This window comes from Anopheles maculipalpis, chromosome 3RL (genome assembly GCF_943734695.1).
Source record: "Anopheles maculipalpis chromosome 3RL, idAnoMacuDA_375_x, whole genome shotgun sequence".
Taxonomy (NCBI): Eukaryota; Metazoa; Arthropoda; class Insecta; order Diptera; family Culicidae; genus Anopheles; species Anopheles maculipalpis.
This window is the reverse complement of record NC_064872.1, coordinates 80,996,211-81,013,620: the sequence shown is the minus strand read 5'-3', so window position 1 is coordinate 81,013,620 and position 17,410 is coordinate 80,996,211. Positions and strand designations below refer to the sequence as shown.

The 17,410-nt window shown below is 41.4% G+C and overlaps 2 protein-coding genes across 3 annotated transcripts in view; both read left to right on the top strand.

Moving 5' to 3' along the window:
- Positions 1–17,410, top strand: part of LOC126561840 (putative ferric-chelate reductase 1 homolog) — a 261,537-nt gene that overhangs the window by 157,697 nt on the left and 86,430 nt on the right. The window lies entirely within an intron of this gene.
- LOC126561589 (uncharacterized) overlaps positions 2,954–17,410 on the top strand; it is a 51,647-nt gene continuing 37,190 nt past the window's right edge. For both annotated transcript variants that reach the window (XM_050217832.1, XM_050217830.1), the window contains exons 1-7: positions 2,954–3,055; positions 3,160–3,242; positions 3,588–3,737; positions 3,837–4,366; positions 4,443–4,780; positions 4,881–4,938; positions 11,619–11,702. In XM_050217832.1, the coding sequence (XP_050073789.1) occupies positions 2,954–3,055; positions 3,160–3,242; positions 3,588–3,737; positions 3,837–4,366; positions 4,443–4,780; positions 4,881–4,938; positions 11,619–11,702 (1,345 nt within the window). The remainder of the gene's footprint in view (positions 3,056–3,159; positions 3,243–3,587; positions 3,738–3,836; positions 4,367–4,442; positions 4,781–4,880; positions 4,939–11,618; positions 11,703–17,410) is intronic.

The window sequence follows — 17,410 nt, the reverse complement described above, 5'->3', positions numbered from 1 at the left end:
AACAAAAACAACCCCAAAAACGCTAACCAGCCCCTTCTAGGCTGTATTGTAAATAATGCTAGATACGAAAAAATACATACACACACATTACACTTACACCAACAAAACCGTTTATTTGTCTTATTGTACTCGGGACACGAAAAAACACCCAATTTTTGTCAAAGCAGTGCGCTAAGCTAAACAGGAGCAAATAATAAAATTTAAAAGCGAAAAGCTCTCATTAACCGCTGGAACGGGCGGTGAAGTGCAAGGGCATTAAACAATACAAATCAACCTGCTTATATACAAAACAGTCTCTCTATGAATATACCTTTATGTATTGTGTTTGTAAACAATGTGTGAACGCTAGGGGGTGAAGGGCTGCTCGAAGATAAATAGACGAATTGCAAAAAAGGCTTCAAGTTAAAAAGAAAACAAACAGCAACAAAAGCGAAACCGGAAAAAAGTGTTTTACTCTGCAATGGCAATGAAATGAAATGGACTGGACAGTAGCTTCAAACGAGATAATAAAAGCATATCATTGCGTGTGGATTTAATTTTAAATTAAGCTTGTTTTCTTCCATCTTCTTCCATCTTTTCTGCCCGTTTTTTTTTTCTTGGTGAACTATGCGTGTTGAACATCATTACACAACGTCACTGAAGAAGGCAGAAATTGACACGATCGTAGTTCGTAAGCACCCAAGCAATATGTTTGCCGAATTGAGAAACTAATTGTGAACCACGTCGTGTGTCTTTGTTTGTATGAAAAAGCATTTTCCTTTGTGGTTTGCAAAAGAAAATTATTTCAAAAACGTGAATGAAGCTGATGAAGAAAAATTAAGCATGTGTTGGAAAAAAATTGGACGTGTATGAAATGAAGAAAATTAATCTAAGCAGTGCATCAAAAGCCCAGTACTGAATGCATGGAAATAGTGCTGCAGAAATGATCATGTAACATTTTTTTTTGTTTTTGTGTAATAAATTCAAGAATGGAGTAAGAGTCAGTCTGTTGAAAATTATGGTAAGTGTGTATTGGAATTAATGTGGAGAAATTAAGTTAGAGAAACTTCTTTATTTGAATGTGACCTGAGTCCTGCTTCGAAGAAAGCTCATATTCTAGAGTGTTCTAACCTTAACTCAAATATAATTGCATGTCCTTGGTACTTAGTACAGCTCCTCTTCCTAGAAGCTTTCGGATGTATTTAGTATAGTGATTCTACATCACAAGTGCCTCTAGCTGGCAAGGCCTTCTTGGTTGGTGAAGCCCAACAGATTGGCAGGAAGCTCCAACGAGCTTCCTGCCAATCAAAAAAATACATTAAAACAATACAAATACAAAAACCCTTCTATCACATGTATCTTTTATTTATTTTTAATTTTTGTATCAAAGGATTTTAGTAGTTTAATCCAAATAGTTCCACAAGTTAAAGCTTATGTATGTAGTTCCTTATAAAAAGCTTATGTATATGCTTGTATGTCTAGGGCCACGGAGCATGCATGTACTGTGGTAATTTTTGATGACCTGTGGGAGCTCTTCGATATGTGGCTCGCTGCTTTGAACTAATTGTTGAGAATTTGAAGCTAACAGCGTTTGAAAGTAATAAAGTAGAATAAAACTCACAATCAACAAACATTTAAGATGAATTAATATGTAATCTATCGATTTGTAATTACATAATGTATTCGATTGAACTGCAGCGTTATTGAATGTGCGGAGCTTTCAACGGTTATTGTAATTTTGAGTGAAGTCCACAATTTTTGTGAAAATTCGTGTGTTCATTTAGCTATTGCCTGGTTGCTTCACTATTTCTCTGAAGAGTATAATAACATTTCCAACAAATTTCACCGTTCCCCAGCTGCGCATTAAAAAAAAAACAAACAATCCAATCCACAAAGAACGAACTGCTCCGCGGATTGCACATTCGCACCCATCACTACGCCGCGCACAGTGACGTTTCGTTTGCGAAAAAATAAAAGAAAACAACACATGAAAAACACACAGCAAAAACAACTTTTCGTAAGCACAATATTAGTAAAACTAAAGTAAAATTAGTAGTGCAATTGGAACGGGAGAATCGTCGCACCAATTGGATGCAAATGGTGCAGCAGTGGACAGCAGGTACGGCACTAGCGCCATCGGTGTAAACACAAGCCATGCAAGCCCACACGTAGGAGGGAATCACCATCCGCTCTGCACCACTACTTCTCGCGCGGTCTCCGTGGTGGTCTCCGGATCTGTGCAAGGGACAACAAACTGTGTGGGGATGAAGGGACGTTGAAGCGAAGAAAAAAAAAACGAGCTGTGGAAAACCAGCGTAAAAGTAGTTGGCAAGGTGGTGATATTGACTGCAGGTCACCGAAGCGGTCATCTGTGCGCCGCGCGTACTGTTTTGTTGTGGTGGACACGCGACGTTGCTCAAGAACTTGTCGTCCAGTGGACGGGGGCGGACAGAGTGCGTGAGCTGGAGCGTACGCGGGTCGCAGAAAAACATCGATCGAATGTGCAAAGTGTAGGGGCACCCGTGTGTGTTTGTGAGGATTGACTCTTTTGGCGTAGTAGACGGAGCAAGTGATTGTATTGGATGTTAGCAAAAGGTTGATGCAGCTGCACCGTAGCGATAATCGAAGAATTCCCAAACTTGTTCATGAAACGATGCCATTTTACATGCAATCAGTAGGATTTGTGATTGCATAGAACCATCTCTTAAGCGTAGAATCAAAACAAAACTCCTAATAATTTATGTCAAATCATGCGACCTCACTGCGACATCATCCGTATGATACGAAAATCTCTTTTATTCATTTCAGGTGCCGCTTAAGTAGATATCGTACGATTTCTTCACAATCTCGATTGGGACTAGTGATAAGAGAAGCAATCCACTAACGCCTCATCGTCATCGACAATTGCGGGAAGGTTTGATAAAATATTTGCCACTTTTGGCGTGTTGTTACTGAAGACATCCGGCCAGACAGAATGGCAGAACCGAACGCGCTGCCGCCGGACGTAAATCCAGAAAACAATCCAATTCCCGGTGCACCACTGATTAATCCCGCCCGGCCAAGAAATAATGTTCAGGTGAGTTGTTGCCCGGAAGGCGAGAAAGCATCCAGATGTGTCACATCTGTTCCGACATGAACCGTTTTGTTTACATTGTTTTTTTAAACCTTTTTTCCGCCCAGAATCCCCTGATAAATGTACGCGATCGACTGTTTCACGCACTTTTCTTCAAGACGGCCATCGCTTACGCGCAGACCATACCACGGTAAGATCGCAAACGGTACGATCAGTGCCAGTGAGGGGTATATTTTTGTTCCGGCCCATTTGCGCTGTGAAGGACACCGACAGACAGAGAGACGATAGCAAGCCGCATGCCGCATCGGTGCGCGTGTGCTTCTTGTTTCGATCATTCGTGTGTCTGCATATTAGATAAAGCCCCGCCGAGGTTGCATTAATTTTTGTGGACCGGCATTTCATTCGGAAATGGTTAGGAGAGCCAATTGACGTCAGACGAGCGGAATGGAAATTTATTGGAAGCGCTTTGAAAATGTGGGCTTCCATCTTCACACGGTCGTGACATTGTTCCGTTACGCTTTTTTTCTATTTGTAGACCGGTCCGGCGTGCGATTGAGCTAATGATGCTGCTGAAAGCCTTGACGGCATTTTTCATCCTTGCCTACATTCATGTTCGCTTTTCGCAAACGCCCACCACGTGCCTGGAGCACGTGAAAAACCATTGGCCACGCGATGGAATTCTGCGGTAAGACGACGATTCATCTCCATAGCGTAAAATGTAAGCATAATTGTATTGTCTTTTAATTTGTCTCTGTCTCTGTTCTGTCTGTGTTTAATTTTGCAGTGTGGAAATTGCAAGCCTTAGCCGAAGTGAGTATGATTCGACCAAGCCCATGTCCTCGGAAATTCTCGACGAAGGAGATGTAAATGTGCTACGGAACACACTGAAAAACGGAATGATCAGTATCGATCCTTCTACGACGCTACCCCACGAAGAGGAACACAATCAAAACGGTGCGGACACGTTGCTACAACACAGCTACGCCAACAGTAGTCCGCTACCGAGCGAAAAGGCACCGTACGGCCATGAGCCGATGACATCGGGCCTGTTTTCTACCGGTGTCACCATTAACAGTACACCGTTCCCCGGTGGTGGAGCAATCGAAGTGAAAGAGACCGACTCGGTTGATAGGAAAGAATCTGACACGGTTACCGTGACGGTGGGTCAAAGCTCGGCTGCGGACCAACCGCCGGATAATGTGGTAGTTTACACCAACGAAACAATACTGAAATCGCTCGATTCTCTCACCACTCTGGCCGGTGGGGAAGAGCTCAAGTCGGATGTACCGGTCATGGAGAAGCTTCGCAATGCTGGTAAGCAAAGCTTGCTGGGCTAAATATATCAGACTGAGAGCATTCGATTAAATTTTCTTTCCACTCTATTTTTTAGTACTATCAGCAGATCAATACATTGTGGAGTATTCACTCGAGTATGGATTTCTTCGCCTGTCGGCCGCTACTCGCCAGCGGTTGAATATTCCCGTCGCAGTCGTACGGCTCGATCCGCAGGTGAACAAGTGTTTCGGTGATTCATTTAGCCGATTGATTTTGAAACATTTCCTCGGCTACGATGACATACTGATGGCTTCGGTGAAGGTGCTGGCAGAGCAGGAAGATAATAAGGGCTATCTGCGCAATGTCATCACCGGTGAACACTTTCGATTTGTGTCGGTTTGGTGGATGGGCCGCGGATCGTATACGGCCGCATTTTTCATTATGGTTCTTTTCGTAAGTGGATTGATGGTCTGATGGCCAATTTTTCGTTGTTGGGTGTGTGTGAGAGTACGAATGGTTTATTAAACATGTTCGCTTTCTTTCTTCTTTTTAGACTATTTCCATTTCGATGCTGTTGCGGTACTCCCATCATCAAATCTTTGTGTTTATAGGTGAGTGTTTTCATTTTAATTTCTATTTACTCTTGATATTCGTCTTAAAGCTTTTTTCCGTGTTTGCTACGTGTGTGTACGGCTTGAAAAGGTCAAAGTAAATTAGCATGTTGTTGATTGTCCATCTTCAACTCTTCATTTGTGAAGATCAATAGAAAATTCGATGTGGATCGTTTTTGCATACAAATAACTGGTTCCCAGAGTATGAGAATCTACTATGGTAGTGATTCCTAAAAGACAATCAAATAGTTAATCTCGTAAAACTTACGTGGAAATATGGAATAAGCTCTTACGTTTAATCCACATATAGTTGAGTAGCGTTTACAGTACCATTCAAAGCTTTTATACCTCTGAGTGTATGCACCATGTCATTCATTTTACCATGACCTAATCTTTTCTGACGTAACAATCGCGTTGGATGACTATTCATCCGTGGTGCAATTTTCCTTTTTACTTGAATAGAAAATTCGATTGAAAAGGTGTCCTCTTGGAATGCTTTAGGCTAAATGAGATACCCACATATTTTCAATCTTTTAACAATATTATGAAAACAGTTAAAGGCTCTTGCAATATATTTTAGAACGAAATTGTGAAGTTATTTTATTTTTTTGTTCGATTGTCACTCGATTGTTGTTCGTTCCCGTATGTTACTTAAGAACAAATCCTATAATTGTTCACGGAATCGCATAAAATCCGTACATGTGGTGGTTTTCTTTTATTTATTTACTAAATTAACTTACCGTGGTGAATTACTGCCGACAGCGCCAATCTTTACACGGGAAATAAACCCACTAGTGAGAACTGATTATCCAGCTACGTGGCTTGAAAAAGCGTCGTATGCCATTCGATGACCGGCGTGACCTAGCAAGTCATTAAGGAAAGGAGAAATCACGTGACCGTTAAACACCTTCACCGGTCTAAATTATATAAAACCAATTAATAAACAAAAATTCACCAGTGTCGATTAGTATCGATATGTAGTGCATTTTATAAATTTAAGATGTATTCTATCAATCCTTGCTCAGACAAATATGGATTTCCTATATTTGTTTTACTTTTATGTGTAATCCAATCTGTATTATGCTTGATCATATTATTGTAAATTTTATTTGAAAAACTCCACATTTCCCTCGAATTGCAAAGTAAATAAACATAAAATAGCAAATAATCCTACTGATTTCATTTAGAATTTCAATTTTAAATATGATGAGATGACTCTCATGGCCCATTTATCTTGCTATTCATCAAATTTACCAAGGTAGTGGGTGATAGTATTGGTTTATTTTCTTTTTGGCTAAACGACCGTCTAGGTCACGCCGACTATCTCATGACTTACAAGACCGTCATTAGTCACAGTAGTCGGATAGTCAGTCCTCAATAACGGAGAACGCTCCGTATGGGAATTGATTTATTTTAGTTATGTTATTCAGGCTAATATAATATTATGTTTTATAATTGTTGCCGACAGTCACTTTCTGAAATTCTAAAATGTACAACAGATTTGATACAAATGAGCAAAAAAAAAAAATTAATTAAAATTAAATTTTTGTAGTGCTGATATGTGGCATGCCCTTTAACAGGAATGTTCGTCCCGTTTTCTAAGAAAAATAGGAAAAAGAATACTTTTTCTTACAATCATAACAATTATTTTGCATGCAATTCATGCCGGAGTTATGATTCAAAATATAGTCCTGAAATACCTGAAATTGTGATCGTTGTAGGTATAATTGTGTAGCGTTATTGGATACATAATAACGTTCCGTATATTCGCAAAGAATAAAAAAAACCTCTTTGCTTGAAATATATGATGCATTTTTTTATAAAATTTAGAAGTGAAAAATGATTATATTTCTTCATTGGATTAAGTTACCGCATTTCGCAAATAAATGTAGTATGTGGCTCAGCACAATAAAAAAAAAATCACAAACTCTCAATACCGTAATATATTCAACAATGTATGCCTTTCCATTTACAATTACATGCAACCAAGGGCTCCCGCCATTGTCGAGCGTCATGTGCGCATTTTGGGCCTCATGGTTGATGATGGATGGATGGATGGCAACGGATCGTGTTGTTTGTGGCATGATACGCAAAATTATAATTGAGTTCCACAATCTACTGGGAAATAACGTGATTCGATACGCGATTCGCGTTCATTGCGTTTGCTGTGACAAAGTATGTGTTTTGTTGTTTTCTGGCAGGGAAGGACATTAAAATCTGTTATCCGTGCGGTGCGCATTTGATTGACTTTTATATTTATAAAGAATGGCTGCACGGTACGTTAAAAAATGTGAAATGTTTCTACGGAATGAAATCGTCATCTAGGAGTACCGTTTCATATTGCAAAAGTGTTTTTTTTTCTTTATTCATTTGCTTTATTTGTTTTGTCTTTTTGTAACAGATAATAAGATTTGTTTATGTTTTGTAGTTATAAATTTTACACTTATTTTTTGTGTAATTTTGTGTGTTTGAAAGATTGCATTTACAGTAATCTGGTTCTTCAATTGTTACTTTAATTATACAAATCATAGTCTGCTATAAATTTATTTACGACGAAAAATTTTTTAAAATCCCAAAAAAAGAAACAATGCCAATAGGAAACGTATGTCTAGTCTCATAATTGATGTGCAGAGGTGCGAAAGATTATTGAAAACATCTGGACAACATGTTTATTTTGATCCTGTTTGCAAGCGACGGTATAATCCTCCAATTCCTATATTCGAAAATGTTATTAATATGTTGTAAACATGGCTAAGAAGCGATTGGATAGTTAACTCTGCCAGGCTGAGACGCCGGCTTACTGTTGCTGCTGCCTCGACGACCAGGGCACACGGAGATTCGCGCCAATAGGAGTATTTCGCCAAACGATGGCTATTTTATCTTCCATCGGATACCTTTTCCATAATAAGCGAATAACAAGTATCGTCCAACGTGACCTCTTTCCGCATGCAGCATTGTTACGAAGACGAAGCGAACCGAAACCGAATGTAGCTCGAATGTCTGACACAAAATGAACTATCCTTTCGTTTGGTACGTTTTTTTTTTTTCGTCTCGTTCTTACCTTTCTCCAGAGGGGGTTTGTATACGGGAACGATTTCCCGTAACATTCCAAAACCCCTGTCCCTGTGTTGTTCGGTTTTCCCCAACGTAACTATCCTCCTCTTTTGGGAACCCTCGGTATGTACTTTTACACAATCAACCTGTGCAATCCTTGTCGCCGTCGTCGCCTATCCGACACTTTCCGTTTTCCATCACTGTCGTTATTAAGCGGTAGCGGCAGTGCTAGCAATAAGCGATGCTTCTACTGCCTCACGCCAAACGATCCCAACGGTGTGTGGTGCCCTACGGTCGATAATGATGTGACACACTGAATAATGACGTTGACGAGACATCACCTCCACGGCACCATCTGGCACCCTTATCCCCCAAGTGTCGCCGGCGTGAACCGATGGTGAAATAATAATCGGAGCTTCGTAATGGTTCGATTGTGAGAAACAGATATTAGCTGCTAGGGGTAACCAGGAATTGATTGGTTATCATGGCCGGGGCTCGAACGGTTCATCGTGTGGGCGACAGCGGGAAGGTCGTTGTTGCAGGCTCTCGAATTGCCTTTGCCTCGTTGCAGTGAAAAGTCACTGTTACATCCCGAAAATGGTTGTGTATCTTGTGTCCTCTCAGCAGCAGCAAGATCGACAAGTAAGCATCAATGGAAAACAGTGAAGTTCGCTAATTTGGAAACACAATCCATGTATGCAAATGAAAACGGAGGTTAATAATGAAGTGCGTATAAACAAAAAGGCAGGATGCTGATTATGGTGTTATATTTTCTCATAAAAATAAGCCCATCGATTTTCATGACCGTCTAAAGGGGCGCGTCATTTGCATAGTGATATTATTACAGGGCTTTTCATTTGATGAAGCAAAATCAGCAATTCTTATGGGTAGGATTGAAGATTTTACATCTAGCAAAGCGGCATGGCACGGCGCTCACTGCTAACAAGCAGCTAACATTACCTGAAATATGAGCTGCACAGGTCGACGAAGCATAATTTTTGTTCTTTCGGTTTTTCTCTCCTAATAGAAAGTATCATACTCATGTTTGAATGAAACATAAAAATTGACTGTAAAAAAATTAAAAGCTCAAAGCAGAATAACTATAGACGATTGAAAAAAGGGGAATGAAGATTAGTCCAAATCCACAAGAATCAATTGAGAAACTGATGGCTATTAGTCATCTGTCTCCATGTAAAACTCTATACTCAAGGTCTTCCCATTTGACCAGAACAGTTGCTACGATTATGCCTTATCAATTGGAAAGCCCCTGTATGGTGTAATTTGCAAACCATGTATATAAATAACAGCGTTGAACTCAGTAGAAGCCTTACCTTTCTTGCTTATTGAATTTTATTTGTCCACCAAAAGGCTTAACAAATCAGGAATCAGCCTTGACGAGTGTAAAAATCTTGTTCTTCTCTTACACTAATCGTTCATTATGATTTCGGACATGTCTTTTAAATGCGTTTTGTTACTGAAAACTGATAGAGGATTACAATACTTATAAGAAACTTCCTGTAACAACATTGAAAACCACTCGAAAAGATGGCAAGCTGGTAGGACACTCCCTGTACCGGTCCTAGGCGCTTAGTCCTATTAATTTAGCAGCACATTTCGCTGTGCTGTGTCCAAAGTTATCCTCTTATATCTTCCCGTAAAAATCCCCCGAGAGTGATCGAAGCGCTTGTTCTGGGTATTCCTAAACCGAGCCCGTACCGCCCAAATGTTCGCTGTTTCGGTGGCGTGTGTTTTTGGTTTTTGCTATCACATGCTGTATGTGGTACGTTTCCCGGGATAGTCTTGGACCTGGTATACGGGTAAATTATCATCTCTTCTCTGCAGCTCGATTCTTGTTTCCACTCCCGTCGGCTTCGTCCGGTTTACGGCTTGTTTACACTCGAGCGTCGTAAATATGACTTCTGCCGAAATAAGTGTTTCTATCGCACGCAATGCCAACCACCATCGTGGGATGGGGCTGAGCTGTGCTAAACGTAGACGGAACCTTCTTTAAGCCTGATCAACGGGAACGGCCCATCGCAGCCGTCGATTGTGATCGCTTTAAGATTTCATCTTCGTTGATAACTATGTAGCTTGCTTTTGAAATTTGCTTCAATGCGTGCTGCTGCGGGATTTTGTCCTGTAGATTGCGACTTGAAAGAGCCGTGAAAAAAATGGTATCCAAACGGGCAACTTTCGTCCCTCGGAAAAGGTGGTTGGGTGGTTATGTACCTCGCTCCTGTTTGTGTCCGTGAGTGTGTGCTTGTTTTTGTCTCTGTTGACCAAGCACAAAAGCGTTGTTTACGGGCAACATTCGTAATACAAAGCCGATGCCTGTTCTGGCTCTTCTTACCATCGGTCACCACATCGAACCACAAACCATTGTTTGGCATAATGATGGTGTTTTTGTGTTGCAGTTTCTTGTGTGCGTGTGTGTGTGTTTGCGTGGAAAATAAAACTTTTCCCATCCGCTTACACTTCCGCACACGTGTGTGTCCGCGCCGGCACACATCCTTCCTGCCTGTCTGTACCTTTGTCCCCAGGTACATGACGGAAGGATTGATAGCTGGACCAGAGATCGCTAGAGAGAGAGAGAGAAAGAGAGAAAAGGGCAGGTTGGTCAGGTGAAGGGCGCGATAAACGAGATGGTGGCACAGTGTTTATGCCCACCGGCCATCGCCCCACTGTAAGGTGAGAGAAACTACGACGATCTTTGATAAAAGGATTCGTATCCAATATGTTACCATGAAAATGTAGCCAAAGTGAATTGAAAGTGAAACATGATAGCCATTTGACATGAATGTATGTAATTAGGTTGTGGCCTGTTGTTTACGTGTCTTCATGGATGGCGCTATTTTCTTGTTCCCGGGGTCTTTTTTTTTCGTCTTTCTTTCTTTGGCGTTCCCTTACGTGGCGCTATTGTGTCCCGTTCCTGATGGTTCTGCTCCTTTCAATATGTACCTCAACTTTTCGGAACCTTTTTATCTATCTGCATGACCGGACAGGACAGCAGGCCCTGTCGTTGATACCACCCAACACCCTCCAACCCGTCAACCCTGGACAATCTCACCTTGCCGACCTATTGCAGTGAAACCACGAAGGTATCGTTTCGCTCCGTGTAGGCCGAGGAATCACTAACCATTTGTTTTCGTCCTCATTTCCTTTCGCCACCACCTGTAGCGCCATTCCTGGTAGGGGCGTGTGTGAATGTGTGTCTATCGATATGGTGTTGGTTGTTATTGGATCATCGAAGCTCACCGGAGCTCCAACTTTTTTTTCCCCTTTTTCCCTTTCGAAGGGGCCGATATGTATCGATATAAATATATCATCGACGTGTTGTTGTTTTAGGCAACGAGTAGAAGAGTGTCCTTTTGTCCTTTAGTGCTTTAACGTACGAGGGATGGGCTTACATATCGTCGAGATTGATGAAGTTTTGATAATAACTTAAATCACTGCACATGTAAGGTTTGATGTTCGCTGTGGAGCTAATGTGACAGCTTTGTGTGTTTCAGTACATTATTTCAATATCAGCTAAACGGTTAAAAATTCTTTCAATCGCTACCTCACGGTTGGCTATAGTTTGATGCAATTTAACTCACAAATTATTCGTTTTCTTTCTTATCTTACAGTGGATTTACTGCAAATGTTAGAATTTAACATACCTGTACGGTTTCCTGCCGCACCACTGCTGACCGTAATTTTGGCTTTAGTCGGTAAGTACTTGAGCATATTTCTTAAATTCAAATTCATTATTCGTCACTTCCATGTCATCATTGTCAGTTGAACATTTACCTTTATTTGATTGAATATATCTAGATGTCTGGATAAATATTTTTTGAAGTTCACAAACGAATGTCTATATTATAAACAGTATGAATATTTATTTCTTCGTTGTATAAATACTTCAGACATGCATGAAGCAGTACGCTGAGTCGTGGAAAATAGTTTTTCTTTTCCGAAGTTGAAAATCATACAGATTTCAAATCAATGTTTTACTTTCTAGTCTATTTGAGTTTTATTCGCTTATTATAAATACACTATTTGTTGCTGAAGGGAACAAACCCGACGCTAGTATCCCTCGTTGGTGTGCGGGAAAGAATGACCGATTCCGAAGTCTCGCGCAATTTCTTGTTACGTTGTCAGATCTGCTTCGATCATACCGTTGGGCTTTTTCCCGGATCGTCCAGGACTTGTTCCTAACAGTGGATCAGCGTATCTGCTAATGCGTTGAGACGGCAGGGCGTTACCAGCTTTGCTTTGTCCTGCCTGCTGCACTGGCCAGGAGAAGTATTTAATCGCAGACCAAAGTTCAGCCAGTGACGATACTCTCCAATTCCTCCGACGGAGTGGATAAGCACTTCTGGTGTGCGGAACCAACATCCTTAGGGATGGCAAAGACGATACTGGAAGAGGTCTTCGGATCTGGATGTGATTCTTTCAAAGGCTTACGAGTTACTTGGTTGAATCTTCAGAAGTAAGTCGTCTTTATTCAAAACCGTTCCGTTCTTATGTACCAATATTGATTCCTTGATTGATGTTGTCAAAGCGAGAAAGAAAGATTTATCCTTCTTTCTTTATTTAGAGAACGTTAAAGCGATCGCTTCACTGAATGTATTTCAGTTGCTTTGTTTCTTTTCATAAAATATCTTATTATTGTCAACGTGCTCGAGATTTTGCTGACGCTTTTTTTCTTGAAGCTGTAACACAAACAACAATCGTTGATATGATCGCGCTGTTTTGGTTCTTCATGCTGCAACTTAAACATTGTTTTTCGTAGTACGCTGGCGTCTACGCTGAATACGATCGCGCACCACACGTCAACGCAAGTATCACGTTGACGTTATGCTATAATGAAAACATTTACAGCCGAGCCGATCGCGTATCACTTACGCTGAGCCGTACGTCCGTCCGATGATGCCCGTCCTTGTGTAAGTCCACGCTGGGCTGCTTTGGCTGCCTAATGCTGAACAATGAATCAACCATTGGATCGTTTAAAACATTTGTTTTTATCCATTCATGTCTATGTCTAGTGTCGTTTTAATTCGACACAACGTTTTGACGATACGTTTAAATTTCAGTGACGTGTTTTCATACAATCCAACAATTTGTTGGCCATCGGCCATACAGACCCCACTATATCGTTTGTAAAGTAAAGAATGATTTATTCAAATAAAAAAAATCTTAAAGAATGGCTAGACCGCATTGCTAAAGCTGAAGCAGACAGACCACATCCCGCAGATCCAAATTTATGCACAAGGTCCTCATTTAGATTGCATGTTTTACCTAATTTCCCATTTATCCTGATGCTCCTCTAAGCTCAGTGCCGAAATGTATAATGTTGTGTAGTTCTTTTTAAATTTACAATATTTTCCACTAATGTAATGCATTCACACTTTACCTGAGCGAATGTTGTCAGAATTGTGTATTCTTTCCTTCTCTACTTAAGCCATACTTTCAGTTATCTGGTTAATTTTTCCTGTTAATCTGGTTAAGCCGCTTCACAATAATCAAGCTCCTGACAATGTTCTGTCCAAAAATGTACTGTTATTCCGTCTAGTTATTTTTCCAAGTTTCATCATCGATACAATGTTGGTATTTTTAGTTGGTAAACTACTACTTTTCCCGAAATGCTTTCCCTCAAAATGGTAGCTACTAATTGTTGGCCGAGGCACGAATCCGATTACCAGTCCTTACCATTTGTAAATCCTGCCCCGGTCAGTACCGGGTTATATTAGCGCTTCAACTTTTCTCACAGCATCCATTTGTGGATTTAGGCTTCAATCATTGGCTCTTTCGAACGGCGGGCAATCCTACTGGAAAAAACCCGCTCACCATACCGGAGAAGTCGAGCCCGGCAAGAGAGTAAACCCATTAGAGAAGTTGCGTACGTACGTAGCGCGTAGGCAGAGCAAACACCACCAGCTCCGGTGAAATCCACCAGGTCCGAGAGGTGATAAAAGGGTTCCGATGAAGTTTGAGGCATATTTACGGATCAACAATCGACACACAATCCGATACATCCATCCATCCATCGTATCTGATTGATGGGTCTCGCATTTCGGGGGGGGTGGTGTATTGGCCTACGATAACCCGTACCCGGGAGGAGTGTTTTAGAGGGATTTACGCTTACTTTTCACCGTTCACTTGACATCTGGGGCTTTTTCCGAAATGACCGTAAAATTTGAATTTACAAATGGAATGGACTTATCAAGTCCCCATCCGTTGGCTGAAGTAAGGCAGCATTTTGGGTCGGTGTGGAATAAAGTTGAGCTTAATATTTGCGCTAATAGGAGAATTATGTGAACCTCCGGTGCAGACCGCACCCCTCGTTTGCAGTTGTGCCACGCAACGAACAAAAGCCTGCTGCTGCTGCTGCTGCAGTACGAAGCAGTACCGAGCAGTGTGACATTCCGGCATCATTTTGGTGCGATGTGCGCGAACTGCAAATGAATACGACGCTCGAATCCCTGCCGTGTAATTCGTAGCCATTTGTATGGCCATTCCTCCTTTTAACTCCTGCGTAAAACACATTTGCATTTGCACGGTGGTAAAATGGCGCAAGAACAACACCGCACGATGTATTGCCGCATGTCCGCATACATTAATTACGTTCAATATTGATTGATAGATGAGTTCCATTCAAATTTATTATCCATCATCCTTCGTTCGAATGTGATATATTTAATATACACATATATATGCGTACGGTTATAAGTCTTTGTCGGACGTCGGAAGCGCGTTAATGTTGGTGTGAGCGGTTGTTCGCGGTTGATTTTGCATCGCGTAAGCGCGTAACACAATGCCAAGTGGTATTGGAAATTGTACAACAGTGGTGAGATGCTAGGTGAAAGGTTCTGTCAATTTTATGCGCCTAGAATAGTCAAGCACGTCTCATTGTGCATTAGAAGAAGGATGTGTGTACCGAAATCTACGCCATCGTCATCAAACGTTGATGCTGAAGCCGAAAAAATAGATATCAATTCTGGATCAGAACCTACTCGAACAAACCTCAACCTTCTGTGGAGGTATTTTTGTTTGTTATTCTTCAATTTTCGCAATCCCGTACTTGCAAAGTCGTCAATTCTGGCTGGTGCTTGGAATCTAAATGAGGAAATTACAAATGTCATTTCGTCAGTCGTTTGAAGCTGGCATTTCTGCTTCAACGATCCGTACGATAATGGTTCTCTAGGCCGTGCAAAATATGGTATGCATTTTAATAGCACCTTTGCCAAATGCTGTCAAACTCGCGTCTCCACTTGTCCGCTCCAAACTCCCTTCCCCGTCCTCTTTCTAAGAGGACATCTTTTAGACAGAGAGCGGCAGTCGCTGAAAAAGCGCAGGAAATGAAATGATATTTAACTTCTGATCTGCTGCCCCTTGCAAACGTATACACGCATGCGAGGTATTTTGCCGTTGGCGAATTGTAATGTTTCACGGCAACGCAATCGATCGGCCGGCTAGCGGGGGCCCTCTAGCACTTAAATGATTGATGAACTTCGGCGAAACCGTTTCGCTCACTTGGATTTTAGTGGACACGTGGACAGATAGGACAGGCGTTTTTGGTCGATGTGTGTGACATTGTAGCCTTTACCGACATGGATGCCCTGCTTCTCCACCCCCTTTGGTCGATCCACCGTTCCGAGAGTTTAATGTTCGTGCAGTGTGCGGTAGTTTTCATCGACAAAAGGGTTGTGTGATAGAATGCTTTCACCTTCTGTCTCTCGCGCGACCAGGACAGGAGGGGGCACTGTGGGAATTGTCTCCACTAAATGAGCAAACTAATAACTTCAAATATATTTACTTTTCGTTCTGAAATCCTCCGTTGACCGGGGCTCATTGCTGCACACACACACACACACATTTGATCTCGGTCCCATGATAAGGGGTGACTGTGAGATAATTAGATTCATGGGTGTTCGTTCACGTCTGGGCATTCCTTCATTGTGTCCCTGCGGTCGGCCCAGAAAGTACGCGCACAGAAATGCATAAATACATCAAACGACAGGGTCGACTTTAGCGAAATACCGTCCAACCAACGGTTTCGGTGGCGTGTTAGCGTCACAGGGGGTGAGGCACAATGTTTCGGCAGGGGTGCAAAGGTACTGCCGTTTTATAGAAATTAATGTGTAACGCTAGTTTCAGCTTACACACCTGACCGTTCCATGTGACCAAGGCATTTGACTCTCGTCGGTGGCGGGCAGTGCTGGCTGGCTGCTGCAACGTAGCGCGAATAATCCGTACAAATTGATGCGGAATAAATCTGCCTCACCGCCATTGGGATTTTGGGCTGGGATGATGATCCGGTTACTTACCATACTGCGTTTCGCACTGTGTTGTAGTAGGGTGGGTCGGTGTGGCTTAGCAAAATCAGATGAAGTAATTTTTTTTTGCCAACTGAGATATTTAATGACGATGTATGCGCATCGACTGCGTGGGGATAATTTTGATACAGTGTTATAATTATTTATCGGTACGTTTGATGATAGGGTTGAGTTTTGGGAGTAATTTTTCGGCGTTATATTTTGGTAGTTTTATGAGCAAACTATTCTTGCCGCTCAAATTTACTGCATTTCATTATTTCGTTTAATTATGTTTATACTAATTGTTCAAGTAATTGCAGTTAGTTCTTCTTTCCACAGTGATAATCAATAATTGTTCGTAGTTCTTGTCATAATATCGATGCCACAGTCTCTTGGGCTCTTGTTGGCACAACGATTTGTATGAGCTGAGAGCATCAATCGATACCTTCACTGATGAGCGTTGGTGACTCTTGTTTCATCTATGAGCAAACACATTTTCCCTGGAGTGTAGATCAACATATGCGATTGAATTTAGGTAAAATGGCTTATACACTTGGACTATTTCCAAGCATAGAACATGAAACATGCACACTTTTCTAATACCTCGAATCCCATCCGAATCGCCGTACGCAAGACTGCCTTACCAGTTGCGGGTAAATAAAATAGAGGAAGATTGTAATGGCAGACCAAAGCCTCAAGAAGTCTGTAACAGAAGTTCAAGGGTTTTAAAATTATATCCCAAATCAAAATTGTACAAAGTATAACTTACATCTTGTGGAAGAAACCCCAACACTAATTTAAACACTTGTTGAGCAACTACTATCCCAGTTTTAACGACTAGTCCCGAAGAGGCAAGCTATCATACACCAGCCAGAAGGAAGTATTTCCTCACGTTTGCTGCTTTAATATTCTGAACAATGCGACTAAAACCATAAACTTCATCCTTGATTTCACTTGAATATCTTGTCAACATGGTCGTGCTGCATCGTTGAAATGTCTGCTGAACCATACTGCAAAGATTATGCAAATTAAATTTGTTCGATCAATTTTGTCAAGTCGCAAAACAAACGAAATCCTGTGAAAATATTCATCTTTGACGCCGCTTGGCAAATGCACATGGG